The sequence below is a fragment of the Rattus norvegicus genome, chromosome 1 (genome assembly GCF_021556685.1).
Source record: "Rattus norvegicus strain SHRSP/BbbUtx chromosome 1, alternate assembly SHRSP_T2T, whole genome shotgun sequence".
Taxonomy (NCBI): Eukaryota; Metazoa; Chordata; class Mammalia; order Rodentia; family Muridae; genus Rattus; species Rattus norvegicus.
Window position 1 is genome coordinate 241,254,447 of NC_141534.1, and position 26,664 is coordinate 241,281,110.

Here is a 26,664-nt window from a genome sequence, read left to right on the forward strand (position 1 = left end):
ATTCATTAACCAAGTAAGCAGAAGTAGGATCTTAGTTATTTTCTCTCTGTTAACTGGAAAAGGTTGCACGCAAGGACATCCCGGGATTCCCATCTATAAAGTCTTGCTACCTGGGGAGTCTTAAAGGCAGGCAGAGTACAGAAGAACTTAGCAAACGGCCTTTGAGAGCTTTACATTTTTAAAAATAAAATAGATCAAACGTTTCTGTCTGGGGCTAAGTAGTTTTAGGTTGAACTCACATTCTAAAGGTGCAACTGAATCAGCCTCACTGTCCTTGAGAGAGGAGTTGACGTCCTGCTCTTTGAAACCTCAAGCCACACTAAAGTATCAGCGTTTCTATTGGTGGTCATAGTCCATAGCCCTTCTTAGCCAGACAACACATCCTGGAATTCAAAAGCAAACAGCTCTTGCGTGGCTAAAAAAACAGGTGCTCCAAAATTTTCTTGTTTCCTCCCATTTGCTCTGCAATAAGATGAAGATAATTTTGATTGCCAGACTTTGGGGCTATCCTCTGACAGCTCAACATGCAAGTGGTCGGGAAGTCCCAATTCTGGTACAAGGACTAGTTTCACAAGGCCACTTTGCAGTTTTCTTTAATCGGCGTGGCGTTCTCGTTTGGGAACAGGATATTGCTCCCTTGAATTCTTTCCACAGGGGAAGAAACAATTTTCTAGGCCCATTTCCCTGAGAATTGCTTAGATCAAGGCTGAGTTGTTTAAAGTAAATTGTTGATAAGATTGTGGGAATGCTAAGATCTTTGTTGCTAGAACACGGAGAGAGAAAAAAATAATCTAATAAAAAAAGGCGGGGGGAGCCCAAATTTCAAAGTCTGTGTTCAAAAGAGCAGCCCCTTGTGAACTGGATTGTCCATTTGAAATCATATTTTTATTAGATGCCAGATGACCCCAAGGACATTTCAAAACAGACTACCAAGCAATCCAGCCCTGGGTTCTGATTTGCATGGCCTCTTGTGCCACTAATGACATTTGATGAGTTAATGATCAAAGGCCTGAGGAAGATCTGATGCCAGAGAGCAAGGAGAAACAGCAGCAACCTCCCTATGACAAACAGACTGAGCAACTAAAGGCCATCTCCGCTAATGAAATGGAAGGAGAGGCCATCTTTCATTGCTGTCACATGATATCAAGCAACAAGGCTCACCACCGAAAGTAATTGGGAAAATACCAAACAGATGAAAACATTCTTTTGCAAATGAGCTCGTAAACAGAACAGGAGCTTTAAATCAATGAGCACTAATCAGGAGAATAAGATTGTTTCAATAGAAAGTTGAGGGATTGGTGCACGTGGTCCAATATTCTGGTTAATTCTTACCAAGGAGGGGCAGAGAAGTGGCTAAGCTGTTTTAGTGTTTAGTGACAGTAAGTCAGCTCTCTGGTGCCTGTCTTGGTTTTGGATGTTATTGTTTTCTCACACAGTGAGAACTAGGCTCATTTTGCATCTTGCTTTGTTTTCCTTACCTTGATTTTCTTTTTCTGTGTTTACATTAATTCTTCTGCCTGTGCAATGTGAATCTATTACATGTATCCTGTTACCGAACTCAGACATTTCGGGTAATGAAGCCCTAAATCAGAGAGGGCTGTAAGCAGGTCTCACGCACTCTCTCCTGGTCAGAGGTGACCAAACAAGGTCCACATACCATTATCACACACAATAACCAAGCCCAACCCCCTTACTCAGAGAAAGAGTGACCCTTGTCATGTATTATGAGTCACATATGCCCTGCTTCCATAGGTCAGTAATGTAGCATAGGTCACAGGTTGACTAAGCCTGCTTCCTGGCTGGGCAAGACCTTCCCATTCCCTGGGAAATCTTTAAAAGTAGGACTCACCTTGCTTTATTCTGCAAGGCAGAAACTCTCCTTTAGAGTCCTCTTGTTCCGCCATATTGCTTATTGTTAATTTTAATAAATCTGTCGTCTAAATCATGATTTGGCTCAGTGGCTCTTTCTTGAACATCTGCTCCATTCTCTCCCTAGAATCCAACATATTTATTTAGGGAACAATGCATGGAAGTGAAGTGACTTGGCTCCCTGTGGAAGGGGTGGGGAACATGGCTAACCAGGAAGGTCCTGGTGACGTTTGCCTTTTTATTCTGCCATTTTGACCTATCAACCCCACTGGACCAAGACTCATTCCTCTGGTCTTGGTCTCAGTGCAACAGACACATCTGGTTTTCTTTGTACCTCTTATGTCTCTGTAGACTTTTCTGATTGTTTCTCCAGACTTTCAAAGCTAAAGTTCTCAAGAATGGGTTCCCTAGCCTCATGCTCCGCCTGTTCTGCATTGTCACCGGTTCCTTCTACATTTCGGTTGTCATTTGCCATTAAGTGCTTCTTATTCTGAAATCCTCTCAGTCCATCTTTGCCTAGCCCACTTCCACTAATGTCTATGTAGCATCCACTAATTACTCAGGATTCAGTTCAAATGTCTTGAAAATGTCACTTCATCATAGAAGTCACTATGTATGGTTGTCTTTCTCACACCGAACCAAATACATCACAAAAGCAAAGAATGTGTCTGTTTTAGTCAGTATTTGGGAGGGGGGTGTTGTAGGCGTATAGAGAGTTATCTGTTGAATAAATTAATGTATATAAAGAAATGAAGGAACATGGGTAAGACAGGTGGTTCACGGGGGACTATGAGGGAGTATTGGTTTATATAACAGGTAACATCGCAGGTTATAAGGAATGTCTATACTTCACATGGGCTTTTATAATGATGATGGGATTCTCATGGAGAACAATATTAGTTCTCATCAACTTAGAGCATGACTAAACTTATTATTTCAGCCACCAGAGTGTCTCAGCGAAAGTACCTAGGTAAGAATACCTCCAGACATCAAGAAAAGATAGCAGATAGAACAGGTGGTAAACGGACCAACTGGTCTAAAACACTAACTTTTCTACCAATGCATGGCACAGGGCAATTTGCACAGCTGGATGGACCATGTGTGACGTGGATCTTGCTATGGGCGGAGGCTTTCTTTTTGGTGTTCTGCTTTTAGATGTGACTGAGAACTTATAATCAAAAGAAGAATGAATTGAATTGGTAAGGTACCTTGAGTCAATCTAGAAAACTAAGTTTAAATTCCCTGTGTTCGCAGTACTGACCGCGAAGATGTCAGCAGAACAGAGAATGCTGTTGTATGGTTTACGATGTGATGAAGCCAAATGGAGAAAAACAATATGGGAAACATGTCAAGTGTCAGGAAAACAGAAAGGCAGTTAGGAGGACATGTTAGATCGCCTTGGTTGGCTTTCTTTTTCTTTCTCTATCTTGCCATATTGTTTTTATAAAAAGTAAAGGTATAAAACATTTTAATAAAAATAAACCGTATCACAAATGAAAACAGTATTACATTTTTTTTTGCCTACTTTATGCCCTCAAACTGAGACTATAATGATGGCTAATGCGAGCTGTGCTGAGTACAATTTTTGCTGTAAAGGTTTTTATGATAAGCTAAGTTCAGTGTGTATGTGTAGTATATATGAATTCAGATTTTTATTTAGAAAATAGAAGTTCTTTTGGCTGTTACTTCTGAGTATAATGTTTATCATCAAATACATCGATGCTATGCTAACTATAAAACATATTATTTAATAAAAAACTCTTCTGTCAAAAGGCTCAAAATAATGAAATAAAATTTTTACTTTTATATTTAATGGATAGCCGTGATTTTAAAAGACAAGCTTTCTACAAGGATGGAGGTAGAATACTCAAAATCATATGACAATAATTGCCATAACTTGTTTGTAAAAATATGGGGTGAAAACAACCACTGACTAATATATCAGTTTTCCTTCAAACTATAACATATTCCCTAGTATTGGAAAATGTGTTTTGTGTCAGTTATGCACATTATATAGTACCATGGAAAACTCATACTAAGTAAAGTTATAAATGCTTTTTATCAAGTGAATGAGTGTCCTTGCAGCAAAAATGATATGGACATATCATTGCACGGGCTACTTTATATTCTAAGTGATGGCCAGTGATCCTTAATTTTGATACTATATTTTTTTCTCCCAATCTTTGTGTCATATTTTACAAAGCAAAGTCTTTAGTCAAGATTATTAGCAATTAAGAAAGGCTGAATGTGCCATAAAATAAAGTTTTTTTAATAAAAAATAAAGTAAGAAAAGCTGTATTGTGGTATAGGGAGAAGACACATATCCTTCAGGAAAAGAGTTTTTGCAAACCTTTCAATAGGGTGTTTCTTTCAAGCCAATTTTCCTGGACTGATTGATCTATGTGCTTGCTGTGGGTTTTCTAAGAATAGCATGCATAGCTGGGGCAATCAGTCTGCCATTGAGCATTATGTTAAGTAGATAATGAGTTCCTCACCTCTGAGTTTTAAGTATCCCAAAGGAATGAGTTATTAAAGTCATTCCAGTTTTATCTCTCCTTCCCCAAATAAGAATAGACATAGAAAAATAACCATTTCACATGGGTAAGTAACATGATCATTTTAATGGGGATTTAGGAAATATTAGCCTTAAATTTCATGACTTTTGCAAAACCAAAGGGGACCTTGAAAACAATTCAGTTCACACAGCGGAGTTTAATCATCACCTCAGCTGTGCCTGCTCTGGGCTTCACGGTCTATATAGAAATATAAAGGCATTAACAGAATCACCCAGGAAATGTAAATCAATTACAGGATGTCCCCAGGTTCCACTGCACATGTGAACCTTTAAATATTCCTTAAGTAGCATGTGAGTGTACAATGTATTCAAAGGGAAAAAAATCAGTGGAAGAAAGAGGCAACAATGGTAACACAGATGCTGAAGTTTGCCCATGCAGCTAAAAAGCTTACCCTGCAGAAACTTAAGAGTTAGCTTCCTCCAAGTTAAGGACATATGATTAAGGGATGGCTACAACTTCAGACACCTTCATATGTTAGCACTAGTGTTAACAGTGTAAAAGACACCACAACAAATAATCTAACATCTGTTATAAGGCAATTTCAAGGAATAAACTTATTATTGTTCTCCCTAGAATTCAGATCAGGGGTTTGTTAATTTTTTGAATCAAGCTATTTATACGTTCTAAATAATCATTAACACTAAAGATTATTAAGAATAAATTCACTTGGTCTTAGTAATAAGCAGGCAATTTAAGATAAATGTATTCTGAATGAAATTTGCTAAGACAATGTGTCTTCTGAGGCAGCTTATCAATCAGCAGGGCATCTGAACAGTGATCTATTCATCTGCCCTTATCAGATTAGTAGCTGATCTAATCAAAGGTCTCTATAACCAAGTTTGGTCCAGCAAATGGTTGATTTAATTGGTGACTAATCTGACTAGTGATTGATCCCTTCTGGTTGCTGACTCAATCTATGGCTTACCAAATCAATAATTCCCATCAGGTCGATGGTTATTGATTAGGTCAGTGACTAATTTAATCTAAATTTGAACAATTCACCACCTATAAAAGAGTAACTTATGTGAGGTGATAGATGGGATAATTGGCTTAATTACTGTGACCAGATTCTCATTGATACCTATATCAAATCATGTTGTATACCTCAACTACTGTATGTTTGTTTCATATACTATAGGATATGAAATGTCAGGTTGTTTTGCGTGAAAGAGAAGGTTATGAAGACCACTTTTTTTTTACAAAGTAAATAACATTTTTGAAATTACAAATTCTGAGATTCCAAATTATAAGCTAGCAAATCTACTGGTAAGATAAACATATTGGGAAGGACCTTGATGAAGACAGTCATTTTATTATTTCTTTGTTCCTTAACCATAACTGTTTGGCCAAACTGATAGTGTTTTATAAAAATATCTATGAATATTTTCTAGCCTAAGTATAACTTGATGATATACTATATAAACACAACAACTTTAACTTATATAAGATTAAAAAGTCCTTAGTCATGTAAAATATTTTATAATATATCTGGAATAATTAATATTTGTTTTCAGAGTCATTTGTAAAATTAAAGTATGTTTCCAAAGATTCTTTCAACAAGGCCATCCACCTTTGTAGCACTTTGCAATTTACAAAGATTGCTTTTATCATAAGGTCATCAATTAAAATGCAACAAAAGCTACCACTTTAAAGAAGGGCTAACTGAGGCTGTGAGAGAAGTATTGGGAGTGGTGCTCAAGAGGGATAAACAGGAGCAAAGGGTTTTTCATCTTTGTTCAGATTCATATTACAGTGTGACAAACGATGGCCAAATCTTCCTTCTAACTGTCTGAATCCACTTTAGTATACTTGTTTCCTTAGTCCCTAAAAGTACAGTGTAGGAAAGTGAATCCATGAATGTTCAGGTTTCATAAACCATCACACAGTTACTCCTACAAAGTCAGTAGATCCTGAGCAGAGTCTCGTTTACAGTCACTTCTCCATCACTGATAATTAAGGCTGGCAAAACCATATGTTTATGAATATTCATATGTATATGAATGCAGCTACACTATGTTCTATAAGTCTAAGGCAGCTGCTTATATTTCTAAGTTGGCCATCAGTCACCTTACTTACACATCTGTATGTATTCAAGAGGTTAACATGGAGTATAATTCTTAATATATTACTCCTAGTTCGAATGTTATTTTCATGGATATTTAGAGCGAAATATTTTATTTCTTTTGTGTTTTAGGTCACTACAAATTTGATAATCAAATTTTGGTGTGAACTATGGAATTCACACTAAATTTTATCTATTTAATAGACTATGAATGTCAGTTTGTATTGAGTGAAAGAGGAGAAGATTATAAAGACCACTGTTTTCAAAGTAACTAATATTTTTGAAATTACATTTCAAAAGAATCTTGAATATATCAAGTCTGCCAAAAAGCTTTGGCAAAGCTTTGTTTTATAGGAAGTCATCCTTGTAAAAAAAATACGTTTAGCATCAGAAGGTATTTTCAGTCTGACAATTACATTTCATTGTAATTGTTTACATCGGATTTTAAACTATCACTTACCTGCTTGAGTGGATCTTCACAAAGGATTTCATGTTGAAAAGAACCATTATAAGTAAGCACATTGTGTAACACATGCATTGTTTACTTAATTTTTCTTTTAAGTAATCAAGTTTTTACTGCCAGAGTACTTGACATGAAGTCCAAATATTTGGTTAATCTTGGCAAAGTCATTTTTTTATCAAGATGAAGAAAGTCCCCAAAACAAATCTCACTTACTTTGCTTTCGCTTCTGCATCCTCATATGCTTTGTTAGAGACATCATCCAGTCCTCCAATTAAATGCTTGAAAGAGCTGTCAGAGGAAACCCAGAGTGATAGTGTTAAGTCCTCTGCAAAGTGGGAAGGACGCCAACCAGTCATTAATAGTGAAGTGATTTAAAGCCATCCTTAAAAATGTAAATTCAAACAATCTAGGTAGACTGCTAAGAAACACACCAGACAGCAGACTCCCATCTGATTGGATGATAAACACTATGAGGTCAGGGGCCTCTTCTAGCTGGTCAACCCCTGTAGTTAACATCTAGTCATATTTGACACGCGTGTCTAGCAAAAACAGATACGGAGCCTATACTAATTGTGAGTCAATTTCTTATCTAACTGATATAACAAAACCGGCCAATAAGGGAAGCCTGTCAGTAAACCAGGATTAATTTTTGTCATTTTTATTGGAAACTGTAAAAGGCAACCTGTAGGTGCATCTCCAATGAAAAGAAAGCAAATAATCATTGACAAAGTAAGAATTGTAGAAAAGTGAAAATAAATTGACTTTGGGATGAAGTAGGAAGGTTAACTACTTAAAGCCCATCTCCTCAATACTTACTCTATATCTAGAACTGTCTTTAGATTTGTTTTATAGAATGAAGCATCATCTAGCATATGATTAAAATATAAAATGCTATAGAAAATAAGAACCAAACGAATACATACGTAGTAGAATTTATTCTTGAAATACACTGAATACAACCAGGTACAGAAACTCCTTTTATATGATATTTTGGCAACCACCGAAATAGACTGGATAACAAAGAGAAAGTCAGTACAAGCCTAACCAGAACATCAGTCTCATGTATTTCTGGTAATGCCTCACTGGAGTTAATCATTTACTTTGGCCATATCTTGTTTCTGGTGCCTACTTACTGACTTTTGCCTCATCCAGCTGCCATCATATTCTGTCTGAGTACTCATAACCAGGTAACTACAGGCCAAATCCTTTCACACAGTGTGCTAAAATTGAACCTTTCCTCCCTTGAGTTCTTTCTGCCAAGTTTTTGATCACATGGGTCAGAGTCACAAATATGCCAGGCATTGCTCGGCATGACAAGTACTGCACAGTGATGTTGTTAGTGTCACCTCCATTTTATTGGTGCTCTTAAGAAAGTCAGAAGCTCACCCTAGATCGTAACACCTAGCAAATGTGATAGGATGTGAGCATTCTCCTTGCTATTAAAAAAGTTGACACTACAACCCCTATCCACAATACCACACTTAGAAGATAGTGATGAAAAACTAGTACTGTGTAGGCTTTTAAGGAGGTGTTTTAAGGTATTATGTAGAAATATACACTTTATACCATTATAATATTTGTGAATTACACATTTTATACCTCTATAATATTTGTAAATGTATGTTTGTGTCGGTTGTGTGCGTACAGAGGCTGATGCCAAGGGTCTTCCTTGATCTTTCTCCAATGTTGTATATTGAGGCGGGACCTCTCCTTAAAGACAGAACTTGACTTGCTAGCTTAGCTTCCTCTAGCTAGCCAGTTTGCTCTGAGGACTCCCTATGTCTTCTTTGACCATGGGGATTCCAGATGGGCTTTTTTGCCAGCTGTGTAGGGGGCTGAACGACAGTCCTTATACTTACATGCCAGTCACTTTACCTTCCCTGTGTTCTTCCCTGTTCCACCTGTATGATTCCTTTAGGGAAGTACTGGGGGTTGAATCCAGGGTCTCTTAAATTCTAGAGAAGCTGTACAATGCTGAATCACACCCACAGCCTTTTCATTATCTTAATCTCTAAATGACATGCATTCGGAGCACCAAGTAATAAGTTATGCAGTCAGCCTCTGAGCCACAGCAGAAAATTTGATGATTTAGAATTTAAAGTTACTTAACTGCTTTCATTTTTAATTACTTTTTTGCAAAAACTATAAAGAAGACTAGGGCGACAGAGGACAGCTGTTATCTCAGATCCCTGGTTGTGATCCATCTGGGAGGCTGGGTCACTTCTATGCTGTGCTAAATACGGTCATGCTGATATACAAAAGGAGACAAAGAGGAAATTTTGAGACACAGGCCCAGGAAATTAAGAAACTCATTCCAAAATATGAGGTTTAATATAATGAACTTATTAATTCATTCTGAATAGGCAAGTCTAAAAATTCCTCAAAAATGTTATCAATAAAATAAACGATAAGGTAATCTCTATTATTGAGGAAAATGCTCAAAGATGATTTCAAACATTTCCCCTTTACTTGGTTCTATTTTTTGTTTGTATTTTTCTTAATACTTTACTGTAATTTTTATTTATTTAGTTTTTACCTTGAATCCCTATAATTTTTGTTGGTAACATTCTAATGAAGGACACAAAGGACAGGGAACAGAAACCTAAATTTTCACTCAAATAATGGCATAACACGTCCGCTTTTCTTTTTTATTCTTCCTTGCTATTGAAGTATAAATTTTTCACGTCTTGATTACAGTCTTTCCTCCATCTATTCCTCCCGCTTCCTTGTCATCTCCACTCCTATCCGGATCCAGACCCTTTCTGTCTCCCATGAGAAAGCAAATATGCCTCTGAGAGATAAATAAAATTATAAAACAATAAGATAACACAAAAACGAACACAGTAGAAATAGACAACACAAACAGAAGGAAAAGAGATCAAGAGAAGGTACAAGAATCAGAGACCCACCCATTGGCACACCCAGGAATACCAAATGAATGCTAAACCAGAAGCTATACTGTATACATGAAGGGCCTGGTACAGACCAGTGCAGGTCCTGCATATACTGCCTCAGGCTCTGTGAGTTCATATGAGCTTTGCTTATGCTGATTTAGAGGCCTTTGTTTTCTTGGTGTCTTCCATCACCTCTTTCCCTTACACTCACTTGCCTCCTCTTTCACAGGGTTCGCTGAGCCCTGGAGGGAGAGATTTGACAGAGACCTCCCATTTTGGGCTGAGTGTTCTAAGTTGTCTCTCTGTGTACAATGTCCGGTTGTGGATTTATTTGTCCCTTCCTGTTACAGGAGAAGCTTCTCTGATGATAGTTGAGGCAGGAACTGATTTATGATTGTAGCAGAATGCCATCAGGAGTCTTTTATTGATACTATTTCTTTTTCAACAGTGGTATGTGGCTTTACCCTAGGATTTGGACAATCTAATTTGTCTTGAGATGATTTTCCAACCCCAAAGTCCACTCTAGTCTAGAATTTGCAATGCAGCAAACGTCTTAACTCATGATCCTTTTTTTTTTTTCAGATTTCTGACTGGTAAGATTATAGGTTGTGTCACTACCCCCAGCACCACTATTCCTTATATGATTAATTTTCTTACTTTCCTGTACAAGGTATTGGTCCATCCCTAATCTTAGAGAAAGTCTGATTTCAGAGAAATCTACAAAAACATCTACAGTCACCCAATGACACATGACTAGAGAGAATCTTTCATTTGCTCTCAGTGTAGCCTTGTTTAGAGTTATAGCTATTAACTAGCTGTGATTCAAAATTATTTTATCTTTGCACTATTGTATACTTATTTATTTTTATCTTTAAAAATTTTAAGGAATATTTTAGCAGCTAACAGGTAGCTGTTAAGTACATACCTCATAGAATATCTACCACTCTGTCTCTGTATACATATAGAAACACACATGGACATATAACCCAGGGAAATGGGAAGCATGATAACTGTGTACACAAACACAAATATTTATACTCTATACTGTAGATTGAACATACATAATTTCTTTTCACAATAAACATACAAAGGATCATAATTTTTGTCTTTGGGAATGTAGGGCCATACATTGAATAATTAGATTCTGATAAAATGGTAAATCTTTTTTAAACAAAAATTTTATATTATATTATATTATATTATATTATATGAAGTACTTTAGGAAGATGTGGAACTTTCAAATAATATTGCTGAGTCTGAAGGGATCCCTACTATGTATTTCTCCTCTCGTCAATAAATTATTAAAGAAAGCCTGATTAGCTATATAGTAGAATTACAGAATTAATTAATAAACTTATTATTGATGGGCTTATTTATTTGCAGTTCAGGTAATTGTCAAACATCCTTGTCAAACATGTCTTTTAGGACATATTACTATAGGTGGTTGTGATGGCTATTCTTGGTTGTCAATTTGACTACACCTGGAATGTAAAATCCAAATGACTGAGCATACCTGTGAGGGAATTTTTTTCTTAATTAAATTGTTTTGGGAAGATCCACTTTTAATCTTGATCTTTGAGGTTAAATCTTTCATGCAGATCTTTTGAGGTGGGAAGCTCCACCTTTATTCGGGACCACACCTTCTGCTATTAGACTATATGAAGAAGGCCTTGGAAAAAGAAGCTTCCTCCCTCTCTGCCTGCTTGCTCCTGCTAGCAAGTGCATTCCTTCCCTGGCATTAGAGCCTACTTACTCAGAATTCCAGCATACCGAAGACCGGCTGAGACATCCAGCCTTGTGGACCAAACAACTATGAGATTCTTGGACCATCCATTCATAGGTAGCCATTGTTGGACCAGCTGGACCATAGCCTGTAAGCCATTTTAATAAATTCCATTTCTCACTACATATAAAGATTTATTTTATAAGTTCTGCTACTCATGAGAATTCTAACTAATACAGTAGTGAATATCTTTCTAAATATTTATTAGGGTCTTACAGCATGACCTGACTAATAAAAAGACCTCTGTCATCCATGTTTTATTCTGAAAATCTAGGTAAGATGTTCTGGCCACCTTAGCAACTGAATGAGTAGAACCCACAAAACATTTATCAGCTATAAAAGCAAGCAACTACAGGGAGATTATTAAACTCTTTATAAATTCATAGTCACACATAATTTAATTTTAGTGTTGCAAAATAAAATAGCCATTTGCACATATATGTTAGGTTCAATTTCTGAGGAAAGTAGAGAGCTATTACTATGTGAAAATCTACCTCAGGCTTGCTCAACAGCAAACCTCAGTGCATGCATGTAGTTTTTATGTTAACACTTTTATGTTAATTTTTCTGAGAAGAGAATCTAGTTTTAACAAGTTAAGCAGGGGCTGGAAACATGGCTCTGTGTTTAAGAACAGTGGCTGCTCCCCCAGAGGATTTGAATTTGATTCTTAGCACCCACGTAGTGGCTCACAATCATTTGTAATTGCAGTTTTAGGGGCTTCTGATGCCCTATCCTTGCCTCTGTGGGCACTGCACACAATGGTATATAGACATATGTGCAGTCGAAGCACGCATACATAAAAATAAAAATAAATAAGTCATTTTAAAAATGTCAAGGCAGGATTCTCTTTTACTCTATTTATTTACTTACCTATTCATTCATTCATTCAGTCATTCACTCACTCATTCATTCACTTTACATCTCAATCAAAACCCCTCTCCTCCCAGTTCCCCTCACACAGCCTTTCTCCCCTCCCCTTCATCTCTGAGAAGGGGAAGGTCCCTTCTGGAGAACCAACCCAACCTGGCACCTCAAGTCAACTGCAGGACTAAGTACATCCTTTTCCCCCCTAAGGCCAGACAGGACAGCTCAGTTGGAACAGGATCCACAGGAAGGCAACAAGTTAGTCCCTGATCCAGTTGTTGGGGACCCCTATAAAGACCAGGCAGGATTCTTTAAGGTGAGTGATTTTAATGTGTTATTTAAATACAGATTCGCAAATGCAGAGACACAGAGGAGCAAATCTGAAGTGTCCTGCGTGTTTAATATTGGTAGTTTAACACGGTTGCAAGGTGCAGAGGGAAAGGAAAGCAGAAGGGGAAGAGGGAGAACAAAGTGAGGGAGGCAGATCAAAGATGGGACAGTAAGAAAGGGAAAAAGACAGAAAGGAAACAATGACTCTTTACTTAGAGAATGTTAACATTTGTAGACATCCTTCTTAAGAGGCATCAGCTAAAAGGCTGCTCCTCACTCTAGGAAAAGTGTCTGTTTGGGGACATTATGGTGATTGACTCAGTGGGTAATAATTTCAGCTATTAAGATGTTTTCATTATTACACCAAAACATCTTTCTGAAGGGAGCTGATTACTCAGCGGTATGCCTAAAATGTGTATAATTTTGTTCTTCGATTGCAACGTGATGATACACTTGTCTAAAGAGAAATGGGCTTTAAAACTCTGAGGGTGACAAAAGACCAAACGGATGGACTCCAAGTATCAAGGATTGACATGTTGCCAACAACAAAAAAAAGCATTTACACACAATCTATGGCTTATAAAGCACCTTTTATAAGTCATGTCTGCATTTAAACCTAGCGTATTCATGTTAGTTGGCTAAATCCTTGTGCTTTACTATATTCCTATTTTGATATGATGTTTAGTAATTTGGAGGAGGTAATTAGACTCTGTAAGTTAAAAATATAAAAATAATAAAAATTAAAGGAATTAAGCAGATTCTGTCAAATTCAAGATAGGGAATGTGAGAGGTGTGACTGTGACATCTGTCACTCCCTTGAGTATTGGAAGTGACGCAGCTGGTCTGGCTCCATAGACTGGTGTCTCCTTCCTCCCTCAGTGTCACATATTTGTCTCTCCCAAAGCTGTGAATCTATGGCAGGTGGAAGAGGATGACTTTGCCCAAGGATGATCTTCCTAGACCAGAAAGGTGACGCCTTCAATCAAGGGTATTAGGTAGCTGTACTCCCACGCTCACTCTCCAAATAAGTGTTCAAGTTCCAAATGTGGTTATAAAATTAATCACTTATGTAAAGCAGATTTGCTTCCTTGATTGTGTCAATAATCTGTTCTAAACAATTCAATTATACTATGAAGAATAAATGGAAATTTTTAAATAAAAACGGATTCTTTGAGTTTTAATTAATATATATACATACATAAACTATATGTTTATATGTATATGTATATCTATCTAATAATCATTTTTTAAAATTAATTTATATATTCACTTTACATCCCAATTGCTCCCCCTTCCTCCCTGTCCTCCACACACACACACAATTCCTTCCCCTTCTCTTTTGAGAGGGTAGAAGCCTTCCATGGGTATCCCCCAAACCTGGTATATCAAATCTCTTTATAGATATTATCTATTTATAAGTGAGTATATTATGCATGTCCTTTGGGTCTGGGTTACCTAACTCAGGATGATATTTTCTAGTCCTATCTGTTTGCCTGCAAAATTCATGATGTTTTTAAACAGCTGACAACAATATTCTGTTGTGTAAATGAACCACATTTTCTGTTTCCATTTTTTCAGTTGAGGGGTATCTGGGTTTTACCAGTTTCTGACTATTATGAACATAGTAGAACACGTGTCCTCGTGGTATGATGGAGCATCTTTTGGATATATGCAAAGGAGTGGTATAGTTGGGTCTTCAGTTAGAATTATTTCCAATTTTCTGAGAAACCACCAGATTGATTTCCAGAGTGGTTGTACCAGTTTGCAATCCCACCAGTAATGGAGGAGTGCCCCTCTTTCTCCACATCCTTGCCAGCATATGTCATCACTTGAGTTTTTTTTTTCCTTTTCTTTTTTTTGGAGCTGGGGACGGAACCCAGGGCCTTGCGCTTGCTAAGCAAGCGCTCTACCACTGAGCTAAATCCCCAACCCCATCACTTGAGTTTTTGATCCTAACTATTTTGATGGGTCTCAGGTTGTTTTAATTCCCATTTTCATAATTTCTCTTATGACTAAGGATGTTAAACATTTCTTTACGTCCTTCTTGACCATTCAAGATTCCTCTGTTGAGAATTCTCTGCTTAGCTCTCTACCCCACTGATAAATTGGGTTGTTTGGTTTATTGGTATCTAACTTCTTGAGTTCTTTATATATTTGGGATATTTGTCCTCTGTTGGATGTAGGGTTGGGGAAGATCTTTTCTCCATCTATAGGTTGCCGTTTTGTCCTATTGACAGTGTCCTTTGTCTTAAACAGAAGTTTCCAGTTTTTAGAGGTCCCATTTATTAATTGTTGATCTTAGTGCCTGAGCCACTGGTGTTCTGTTCAGGAAGTTGTCTCCTGTACCAATGAGTTCAAGACTGTTTCCTACTTTCTCTTCTTTGGATTTAGTGTATCCAGTTTTATGTTGAGGTTTTGATCCACCTGGACTTGAGTTTTGGGCAGGGTGACAAATACGGATCTATTTGCATTCTTCTACATGCAGACCATAATTGAACTGGAACTACTTGTTTAAATGTTTTCTTTTTTTCTCCATTGTATGGTTTTGGCTTCTTTGACAAAAATCAAGTGTTCACAGGTGTGTGGGTTTATTTCTGGGTCTTTGATTCATTGATTCCATTAATCAATCTGCCTGTTTCTATACCAATCCCATGCAGTTCTTATGACCACTGCTTTGTAGTACAGCTTTAAACCAGGGATGGTGATAACTCCAATTTCCTTTATTGCACGAGATTGTTTTAGCTATCCTGCTTTTCTTTCCATATGAAGTTGAGAATTGTTCTTTCAAGGCTTGTAAAGGATTGTGTTGGAATTTTGATTGGCATTCCACAGAATCTATAGATTGCTTACTATACAATGTTATCCTATGTATCCTATACAATGTTCTACTATGTTAATCCTACTGATCCTTGAGCAGGGAAGATATTTCCATCTTCTGACATCTTCTTCAATTTCTTTCTCCAGAGACTTGAAGCTCCTGTCACACATGACTTTCACTTGATTGGTTAGAGTCACGCCAAGATATTTTATATTATCTGTGACTCTTGTGAAGGGTGCTGTTTCCCTGATTTCTTTCTCAGCCCATTTATCATTTGTATAGAGGAAGGCTCCTGATTTGTTTTTGTAGTTAATTTTCTATTTGGCCACTTTGCTGAAGGTGTTTATCAGTTGTAGGAATCCTTGGGTAGAGTTTTGGGGGTCACTTATGTATACTATCTGTTGTCTGTGAAAAACGATTCTTTGACTTCTTCCTTTCCAATTGAATTCCTTTGATCTTTTTCAGTTGTCTTATTTCTCTAGCTAAGACTTCAAGTACTATATTGAAGAGATACAGAGTGGACAATTTTCCCTTGTCCCTGATTTTAGTGGAACTGCTTTAAGTTTCTCTCCATTTAATTTGATGTTACCTATTGGCCTGAGGTACATTGCCTTTATTTTGTTTAGGTATGTGCCTCATATCTCTGATCTCTCCAAGACTTTTTTTCCCTTTAATCTTTCTTACAGTCTAGACTTTATCACCCTCCTGGTCCACCCTCTGACTGACATCCCATACCTTCTCACCCCCCATCTTTTAGAGGATGTTCCCATCCCCCCAACCCCACTTCACCAGACCTCCCCACTCCCTGGGGTCTCAAGTCTGCTGAGTGTTAGGTGCATTTTCTCTGACTGAGTCCAGACCTGGCAGTTCTCTGCTGTATATGAGTTGGGGGCCTCGTATCACCTGCCTGGTTGGTGGCTCAGTGTCTGAGAGATCTCTGGGGTCCAGGTTAGTTGAGGCTGTTAGTCTTCCTATAGGCTCGCCCTCCTCCTCAGCTCCTTCCAGCCTTTTTCCAATTTGACCACAGGGGTCCCTGGCTTCTGTCCATTGGTTGGGTGTAAGTATTTGCATCTGACTTTTTCAGCTGCTTGTTGGGTTTTTCAGAGGGGAGCCATGCTAGGCTCCTGTCTGTAAGCGCACCATAGCCTCAGAAATAGTGTCAGACCTTGGGGCCTCTCCTTGAGCTTGTGCTGGATCCCATTTTGGGCCTGCTGCTGGACCTCCTTTTCCTCAGGCTCTTCTCCATTTTTGTCCCTTCAGTCTTTTCAGACAGGAATGTGAAGCAGTGTTAGATTTTGTCAAAGGCCTTTTCAGCATCTAATGAGACGATTATGTGCTTTTTTCCTTTCTATTTGTTTATGTGGTGGATTATGTGGATGCATTTTCATATACGGAACCATCCCTGCATCCCTGGGATGAAGCCCACTTGATCATGGTGGATGATGCTTTCAGTAATCATTTTAAAAGGTGGCCCGATTGTCATTTGGACTGCTGAGATGGCTCAGTGGATCAAGGCACTTGCTACCAAGCCAGAATTAGATCCTTGAAACTCACATGGTGGAGGCAGAGAATCGAGTCTTGTGAGTTACCCTCTCACATCAGCACACATGAATGTGGCACAGACAGGCACGCATGCATGTGCACACCCACGAGAAAAAATAGACCCAGTGTATAAATTTTAAGTATATAAATAACACAGTGAATAAGAGCACAGCAGATAAAAATGAACCCCTAGACAACCAGTACAATAATTTTATCTCATGGCATTTTTTTTTTAGAAAACTTTTATTTATGGCCTAAAATTCTTAGAAGTAAAGGGTTTACTAGTCACTAGTTTAGAATCTTACCAAAATGTATCACTGAACTTACTATTTTTGCCTTTATGACATGACTGGGAAAAGGGATTCTTGGTCGTTCATTAGAACTAGTTGTTAAGACTGTATTGCTGAAGACGCCATATATCTGGACTGCAAACTGGAACTGAGCTAGAAGCTTCCTCCATGCTGGTTAGATTTCATGGTGTTAGAAAGTGCTATCCAGGCTTCCGGGGGTGAGGCTATCATATCCAGCTGTTGGCCCTCCATGCTACAAATATCCACCTCCCAGGCAAGATGCGCCTGCTGATGCAGTAATGTCAGGACGGTTAAGGAGGCAACAACGTATTTTGACAGGCTCTGAGGAAGGAATTCATCTTGCTTCCTGTAAACATGGTCAAAGAGCCAATGCCAAGGAGGTCTTTGGCCATAGAGCTGAGCTTAATTCTTTCCTTTAGCTAAATTGTCAGTGTGTCAAATTGCCTGTTAAATACGTTTATAGTAACAAGCAAATGCTCCCTTCACCTTAAGTCAGAGAGCCTTTCTTTGCAAGGTGGGTAGTGAATGCAGAGACACAGGGCTGTTCTTGATGCTGAGAACAAGTTGAGTGCTCAGACATCTATACTTCCTGCCTCCAAGGCCCAGGGAACACTGCAGAAGAGGGCGCTGGCAATAATGGAAGAGTCAAAAGGGAATTGCCATCAAATGGTGTCTGTTGGCACACTGGTGCACAGCTAATGCAATCATGATCTCTCAGTATGGTGGCTGCCTTCAACGAGCTACAGTAGCTTATTAACAGTCAGTCACCATTGGTTAGGAACTGAAGGAACCCTACCCTTCCCTGCTAATAATAGTTCTGTGAGTGGGGCAGTCGTTGTCTTCAGGTGCACTCACTAAAGAGCTCTCACACAGGCTTTAAGAGATATTCCAAACTTTTGTCACACAGATGATCCTGGTTAAATCAGTGAGTCTCAAACAACAACAGCAACAAACCAGCAAAGATCTTGGATGACAAGGGGCTTATAGAAAGGAAGGGAATAGAGTCTGAGATGGGGGCATTATAATCTTCAGAATGCATATAATATATGGATGAAATTGTCAAAGAACAAACAATAAAAATGAAAATAAACATGTATCTCCCAGAATCATTAGATACAGGTAAAAATATCCTTAAATGTCATAAATTATTGCTTGTGGAGTTTAATAAAACTATCAAGCAAAAAAAGAAGAAAAGCTACACTAATTTTAATTTTATCTTTTTATGTGGATTTTCTTTCTTTTTACAGATGAGGCAATCGAGGCTGAAACAATTCACTAAAGGCCACAAGGTTGACCTTTACTCTGGTGTTTGAACTGTGTATATTTGAATACTGACTACTGCTGACACCATGCTGCCGCCCAACCTAGAAGACTGAAGCAGATGATAGATGTCTGGGGCTTGGGCATTCTCGGGCATCCAGCCTCCACAGCCAATCCAGTCTTCAAAGAGAAATATGTTAACGGATGATCCGAATTCTCTACCCATCCATCTATAAAAGCTATAATGTGAGAGGGGGGATATTACCCCTCTGGTGCTGCCATGCACATAAGACTACATGAAAAAAAAAAACCAGAAATTCCTTCTCTAACAGCATAGAATGTGGATGTCAGAGATCAAGGATTGGCCATTGTGGTGAAGCTTTTTTCCTTATCTCTGTGTCCTTCCCCAGCTTTAACAATGTATCTGTCTCTGACTGTTACAAGGACTCCAATCCTATGGGATCAGAATATTATATACAACGACCTCATTTAACCTTAATTACTTCTTTCATGGCTGTGTCTAAACATAGTCCCACTGGGTGTTAGGACCTCAACGCACAGATCAAGAGACATAATTAGTTCATAATGAGCACAATGAAAAAATACTAGGGGAAAACTGGAAGATACATTTTCTTGTGTCACTTTCTCTGGGAAACCATTTGCTTATCTTTTAAGTTCATACAATGTATATTTAAAAATTCTTATTGTATATTCCTTGTACACAGTATTATGTTAAAGACACTTTAATATGTATATTGTATGCTGAAGAAATAAAAATACTACACAATTTTCTTGGATCTAGGCACAGATATAAGAATATTAACACTTAAAAAAACCATTGAACAAAGAAATCATAACTCTACTCATTGTTAATAACTATAATGACCACATGGGAGTTTAATATGTTTTAAATTCAAAGGCGGTGAGAGCAAAAATTAAAATGTAGCCGATTCCCACCACATCATGGGCATTAACTTGAAGATGTTCTCACAAGGGGCCTAAGAACTGTCCAGCAACTAAATGTGAGAGCCTTGAGAGCCTGTCACACCTTCCCAGGCCAGCCTCTCTGATGAAAGAAGCATTAGCTTCTTGTTTCTGCGGCTTCTCCTGCTTGTCCATCAAGGTCAATTCAAGAATTAGTTCCCATCGAGAACTATCTAACATCTGTCTCAAACCTCAGGCCCCAGGTTTACTTTCTTTAAATTTTATTTCTTCTGTGTGTGTGTGTGTGTGTGTGTGTGTGTGTGTGTGTGTGTGTGTTTGTGCGTGTGTGAGTGTGTGTGTGAGTTTGTGTGTGTGTGTTTGTGTGTGTGTGTTTGTGTGTGTGTTTGTGTGTGTGTTTGTGTGTGTGAGTTTGTGTGTGTGTTTGTGTGTGTGAGTGTCAGTGTGTGTGAGTGTGTGAGTGTGTGTGTTTGTGTGTGAGAGTGTGTGTGTGAGTTTGTGTGTATATGTGTGTGTGTATGTGTGTGTGTGAGTTTGTGTGTGTGAGTGTGTATGTATCTGTGTGTATGTAAGTGTGTGTGTATGTGTGAGGTGTGTGTGTGTTTGTGTGTATGTGTGAGTTGTGTGTGTGTGTGTCTGTGTGTGTATGTGTGTATCTGTGTGAGTGTGTATGTATCTGTGTGTGTGTGTGTGTGTGTGTGTGTGTGTGTGTGTGTGTGTGCCTGCCCACTGTGGCCAGAAGAGGCTGTGAGATCCTATGGAGCTGGAGTTATAGGTGATTGTGAGCCACCCAATGTGGGTGCTGAGAACTAAACTCGGGTTCCCTGGAAGGGCTGGAGGCACTCAGCCTCTGGGCTATGTCAATTCCTTTTTTATTTTGCACAATTTCTTTCATCTTTCTCCTCTAGACTCTTGCCCCTTCAGCAATACCTTTTCCACTGATTGTCTCCCTGTAGACTCTTCTTTATATCAGTAAACAGAATAGTGTCTCTAACCCTACACCATAATAATCCTTTGTGTCCAGACAACCAGTTAAAATAGAGTTCTACTGTCCTGCGCCCCCTTTCACTTTACTTTTCAATATGCTGCAAGCTAACATTTATTTCATCTTCCCTTCACCCTGATTCTAACTGTCCATCAGAAGTCATTACTATTAGTCCGGCGGTCTTTTCCCACAGCCTCTTCTGGCCCCTCCTCCTGTGCTGTGTAAGCTTCCAGCGGAGAATGGCCGCACTCCCTGGATGTGGGGATTCGAGTTTGGCTCCCGGCTTCCTCATTTTCAACTTCTCCAGGTGCCCTTCCCCCTCTGTCAGCGCACACCGCGCACATCTCCCTCCGCCATCTTGTTAATGTAAGTTACGGAAATACTTGTCTTGGGTATCTTTGCCCAATCCTAAAGGTCTTGCATATTTAATCTTTTATGCTACCTTTATCTCACGGAAACCTCACACCTCTCCAAGGTACCCACAGTTCCTGTACTTTATGGGAACTTACTTTAGAATTTCTAATACTCCTCTCGCCTGAGAGTTTTGATCAGATAATTCTCCGACCAGTAGAGAGATGCCCACGGCATTATATGATGTTTAGAATCCTGACCTCTGTCTACAGGACACGAGCAGCAAATCCACTGTAATAACAAAACTGCCTCTGGATGACATTTCCAGTGTCCCCAGGTTAGCAAGAGTAGACATGAGGCACGGCTTGGGAAAGTTATATATATGAAACAAACTAGAAACCATTCCTTCAGGAAATAATACCATGTTACTATGATCTGGTTCTTTTGTAGTACATGATTGAAACCTCTCTTTAAAAGTTCTCAAAAGCTAAGTTTGTTCTTCAGTCTTTTTTTTGTGACATATTTCATCTGCAATGGTTTTTATTCAACTTGCAATTCAATTTTATTAGAATTTCAGCAGTGTAATTTTTTCTAATATGGGAATATTGCAAATCATTTATCCTAACGTTATAATAGCCTTGACCTTGCATCTACAGAGGCACTTTAGGAAAAGCATTTATTTTTAATTTTTTTATTAGATATATTTCTTTACTTATATTTCAAATGTTATTCCCCTTCCCGGTTTCCTGTCCATAAGCCCCCATTCACTCCCTTCCCCCTCCCCCATATGGGTATTCCCCCCATACATCCCCCTTACTGCCCCCCATATTCCCCTGCACTGGGGGTCCACCCTTGGCAGGACCAAGGGCTTTCCCTTCCCCTGGTGCCCTAACAAGGCTATTTTCTGCTACATATGCAGTTGGAGCCCTGGGTCAGTCCATGTATAGTCTTTCAGTAGTGGTTTAGTCCCTGGAAGCTCTGATTGGTTGGCATTGTTGATTTATCGGGTTGCAAGCTCCTTCAACTCTTTCAATCCTTCCTCTAATTCCCCCCAAGGGGGGATAGTTCTCAGTTCAGTGGTTTGCTGCTAGCATTGACCTCTGTTTTGGACATGCTCTGGCTGTGTCTCTCAGGAGACGTCTATATCCAGTCCCTTTCAGCATGCATTTTTTTTTTAGCTTAGGTCCTCACACTACCATTGAACTCTTCGGATCCACATGTGTGCTTCATCTGAGTGTGTGAACTGTACCTCACATACAGCTCATAATCAGCTTACCGATAGCTTCTCTCCCTACTAGCTCCCAGGCCTCCCATCTTCCGAATTGCTTTATCTTTTACTGCAATTCAGAATGCAAACCTTCGTCTTCTATGAATGTTCCTTTTTACTGGAGCCCCTCGAGCCCACCTCTGCAGTCTCCTTTGAACGTTTAGCCCTTTTTGCCTCTTACTCGGGCTACTCAGAGCCTAGTTAGAGCCTAGCGTAAAAGGTTACATGTGATTCTTTCTTATATACCTTTGATCACTTTTATTCTATTTGTCTTTAAAAAAAAATTCCCCAAAGAGAATCAAGCTTCCCACTTAATTTGTTGGAATAAAGGCAACAACCGAAGCAGGGTATAGAAGGCAGATATAACCCTGACATTTTAATGAGACAGCTGACTCTGTCCAAGTCTTGAGTTCCTCTAGTTCTCAGTTGAGCTCCCTTTCTAGAATGTCTGGTTTGCTGACTACCCCTCCACTGCCCCCCCTCCCAAGCAGGGCTATTAAAAGGATTAACAGATGATAGTATTGAAACAAAATGCTCCCTAGGGTGAAGATGCCTACGACAGAGCCTGACATCCTTCCCTGAACTAGGGTTGAAAGAAGACAACTGATTGTGACAAGCTGGCCTTTGTCTCAAATGTACAAGATGGCAGGAACATGTGTGTGCACCCATACATATACATACCCTCAAATCACCACATGTAGATACTCATAGTCATGAATTACCTTTCTCAGCTTTTCTCTTTCTACGACTAATGGTCTGTCACCAATACACTGAATCTTCTCAAGTCAGTTCTCTGCCTGGGCAGCATGCCACACACTTGGATAATTCCCACTGTTTGTCTCGGATGCCTTTCCTTCCCTGTCACCCTGTTCACCTTTAGTATTTACATTTGACACTTCAGAAGAAGCTCACCTTGACTTTTCCTCTTCTTTCAAACTTTCTGAAGCCTCTAAACTATATTTATTCTCCCCTAGGATAAAGACGCAGTTGCCAAACAACACATAAGTCTTCCACAGCTTTAGTTGTTAATAACTATGCTCCCTGCAGCAACCATAAGAGAAGAAAAATATTAAATGTAGAGTTGTGGAAGGTTTTAAACCTTGGGCTGACTCACCCGAATTTTGTCTGGTTTTCTTTTTCAATTATTTCAATTGAAAGATTAAGCTGGCTGCGGTGGTACACTGCAATACATTGTCATGATTGTCACTGAGCGGTGCACTGTGGAATGGTTCTAGAAAATCATTTTAAAATGTGCTGACCTTGGACTCCATAATTTTCTCACTGTGCGTCTCTTCAGGGAAATACTTCTGAAGGTAAGCAAAGCTGCCTAGTGCACAGGACTCTTTAGAAGAATACAGATGAAAAGGGATTAAATGTTTAAGCACAGTCAAAGATGTTAGAAGGCAAAGAGGCTGAGCTATGCTTAGAGGAAATTGTCAGTGGGATGTGCTAAGTGAGGACATGAGTGTTATTGACTCTATTTACATGTTATGCGTTTTGGGGACCTGGCACGGGCTTTCTGAAGCTTCATTCACTTGAAGAGGAAACAAACCAGTCTTTGTAGGTATGCTGTGAGAAAAATGATGGTTAATTAGTCCTTATCTGCATATCTACTTCTGTGTGAGCCTCAGTGAATATTTAATGTGTTAATGTTATCTCTGTGTGTGGACAACACAGGAAAAACATCTAGTTGGAATGACCTATTTAATTAAATGTACTAGCAGTTGGTGAAATTTAACAAAATATGTTTACATTTTTCTGAGTCTCCTCTTCAGTGGTTATTCCCTACACACACACACACACACACACACACACACACACACACACACATATATATCTATATACCTATATATATACACATACATATAACTGTAAACAATAGTATATTGGTGATGTATAGAGAGTGGGTGAGAGAGAGAGAGAAAGAGAGAGAACAACCTGTAAAAACAGAGGAATAGGACACATTAACTGCTGTCACTCAGTTTCTTGCTCAGTGATAACGTGTTATATATGTTATATATCTCCAATTCAGCTAGCAAGATAGTAACTTCCTTGTCAACCACCATTTCATGATTGGCCTTGGATAGTCTGCTATCTATTCAAACGAACTCAATTACAGGGCGGTAGAAGGGCTTGCAGATAAGGTGACCCTTGTATTTCATCCAGAGAGATAAGTTCTGAAAGGGTTCCCATTGTAACGCTTGGTCAGGGATGAGGCGTCCCTATTATTGTGGCTGATGCTAATTCGATTCATGTCCCCACACTTCGTGCTTCAGATGGGGACCAACTGTGAGACATATTGAAAAGAAAAGGAAAGCCTTAGATCTTTTATGAGCCAGCTGGGCCTATAATGACTGTCTCATCAGGAAAGTGTGCCTCCTAAAATAAGCAAATCCACTTAACTCTACCCAAAAAATGTGCTGTATCTGGAGCAGATTTCAACCTTAATGATTTTACCATTTTTGTTTAAACCCTATCGCTAGACTTCTATCTGAAAGTGCACCTGGCCTCTGACTCCCCTCCCCAGCACCTCACACGACTACAACAAGTGTTAGAATTGTGCCACCCCCAAATAAACAGCTAGAACCACTGCTCAGACTGCCAAATGCAACATTCCAAATGTTACATGCTTTAGGATTGCTTCTTAATGTTTAAATTTTAGAAAACAAAATGTATTATTTCAACTCATTCATTACCCTTTCATATCAATAGCCCATGAGTGTCTAAGCATTGCTGAATTTATAAAACAAATTTAAAACCATTGGATAAAAATGCATGCCTCAGATACACTGTAAACTTTCAAGTACTTGCTGGGGAAATAGAATCATTTATTACTAGTATAATACAAAATAATGACTTGAAAGCAAGGCCTCTTAAATTTTAAGGGATTTGCAAACTCCAGTGTCAACTTGCATCTGTCCTCTAAGCATCGGAGGACAGCAAAGCATTTCTAACTGGTAGTGATCACCTTATTCTGAGAACCTGAATGGACCCAAACTTAGCATGTCAAGAGCTGAAGCAGTCATTCTCTCCCTTGTGACCCGCTTTCTCACACATATCATTGACCACCTCCAGACATCCACTGAGTCCCTGTACAAGAAACATTGCTTACCTGGGACATTTAGCAATCACCCAAATCTGCTTTAGGCTCAAGTCCAAAACGCTCAACCTTAATAGACATTCCTTAGGGCTCTTGTGACTGTAATAGTCTGCCCCAGTTCTCTGTGTTGTAACCAATCCTGCTCTGCTCCCTTCCTTCAGGGACAAATGATACAGTAGTAAGAGCTCTCCATTGGCCCCATAGTTTCCAAAGGATGAGACCAGCTTCTTTACTTTGAGACACCCAAATTACTTTTTAAAATATGATTTTATTGGTTTTCTATTTTATGTATATGACAGCCTTATCTCTGTGTATGTGCGCATGTGTATATGTATGTATTTAGGTACATATTTATGTATATGAGTGCCTGGTGCCATCAAAAACAAGCAAAGGATGTCAATCCCCTGAAACTGGAGTTACAGACGGTTGTGAGCTACTGTGTGGGTGTTGGGATTAGAACCCTGGTCCTCAGTAAAAACAGCAGGTGTTCTTAGCCATTGAAACCCAACTCCAGCTCCTGTTAGATTTCTTGATAAGCTCTGCACAATTCAACTTTGCAGACTCAGCTCTCAGCCTCTGTGTGATTTTTTTTTACCAGTTTCTCCTCCTCTGACCTACCATATTCCACCCAGTGCCACATTGAGGCTGTGATTGTTTGTACCCTGGTCTCCTCAGTCCCCGCCTTCCCCTTTTCCTTCATTTGTAAAACTTCTGCTCAAACTTAAAAGCACCTAGCTCATACGTCATGCCAACCAAGGAGTTTTTGGGATGCTTCAGGCAGAACACCTTCTTCTACCCTAAGTTCTTAGCAAGCATTTGTTCATAGCTTGAATGGTTAGAATCACGAGTCAGGACTAGAAAGGAGAAGCTGTTGCCACTCATCGCCATCTTCCTGTGCGGCAGAATAGGATTCGTTTTGGAATGTGTCTTGGTTCTTGATTTTTCTCTCTCCTGTCTTTTTTTTTTTTTTTGTTTGCATTGTTTCTGTAAGTAGAGTCTTGTTGTGGTAAGGCAGACTGGCTTTGCCCTCATGACGATTCTCAGGCCTCAGACACTCAAGTATGGGGATTGGAGGTCTGCATCCTCACGCTCAGAGTTTTGCAGCCTTTGGCTGCCTTTGAAAATATGTCTCACATTTCATACAATTCTCCCTTGCTCATTAGCAAACGGCATGTTGTCAGCACTGGAGAAACAAAGCAAGAACGAAGCAGTTTGCTTCTTCTTCCTTGGGGGTGCTTATAATTCTC

General features: G+C 39.0%; 1 protein-coding gene across 2 annotated transcripts in view; it reads right to left on the reverse strand.

Annotated features, from left to right (window-relative positions):
- Positions 1–26,664, reverse strand: part of Prkg1 (protein kinase cGMP-dependent 1) — a 1,231,555-nt gene that overhangs the window by 114,707 nt on the left and 1,090,184 nt on the right. For both annotated transcript variants that reach the window (XM_087584755.1, NM_001105731.4), the window contains 1 exon segment: positions 7,184–7,258. In XM_087584755.1, coding sequence (XP_087440881.1) covers positions 7,184–7,258 — 75 coding nt within the window.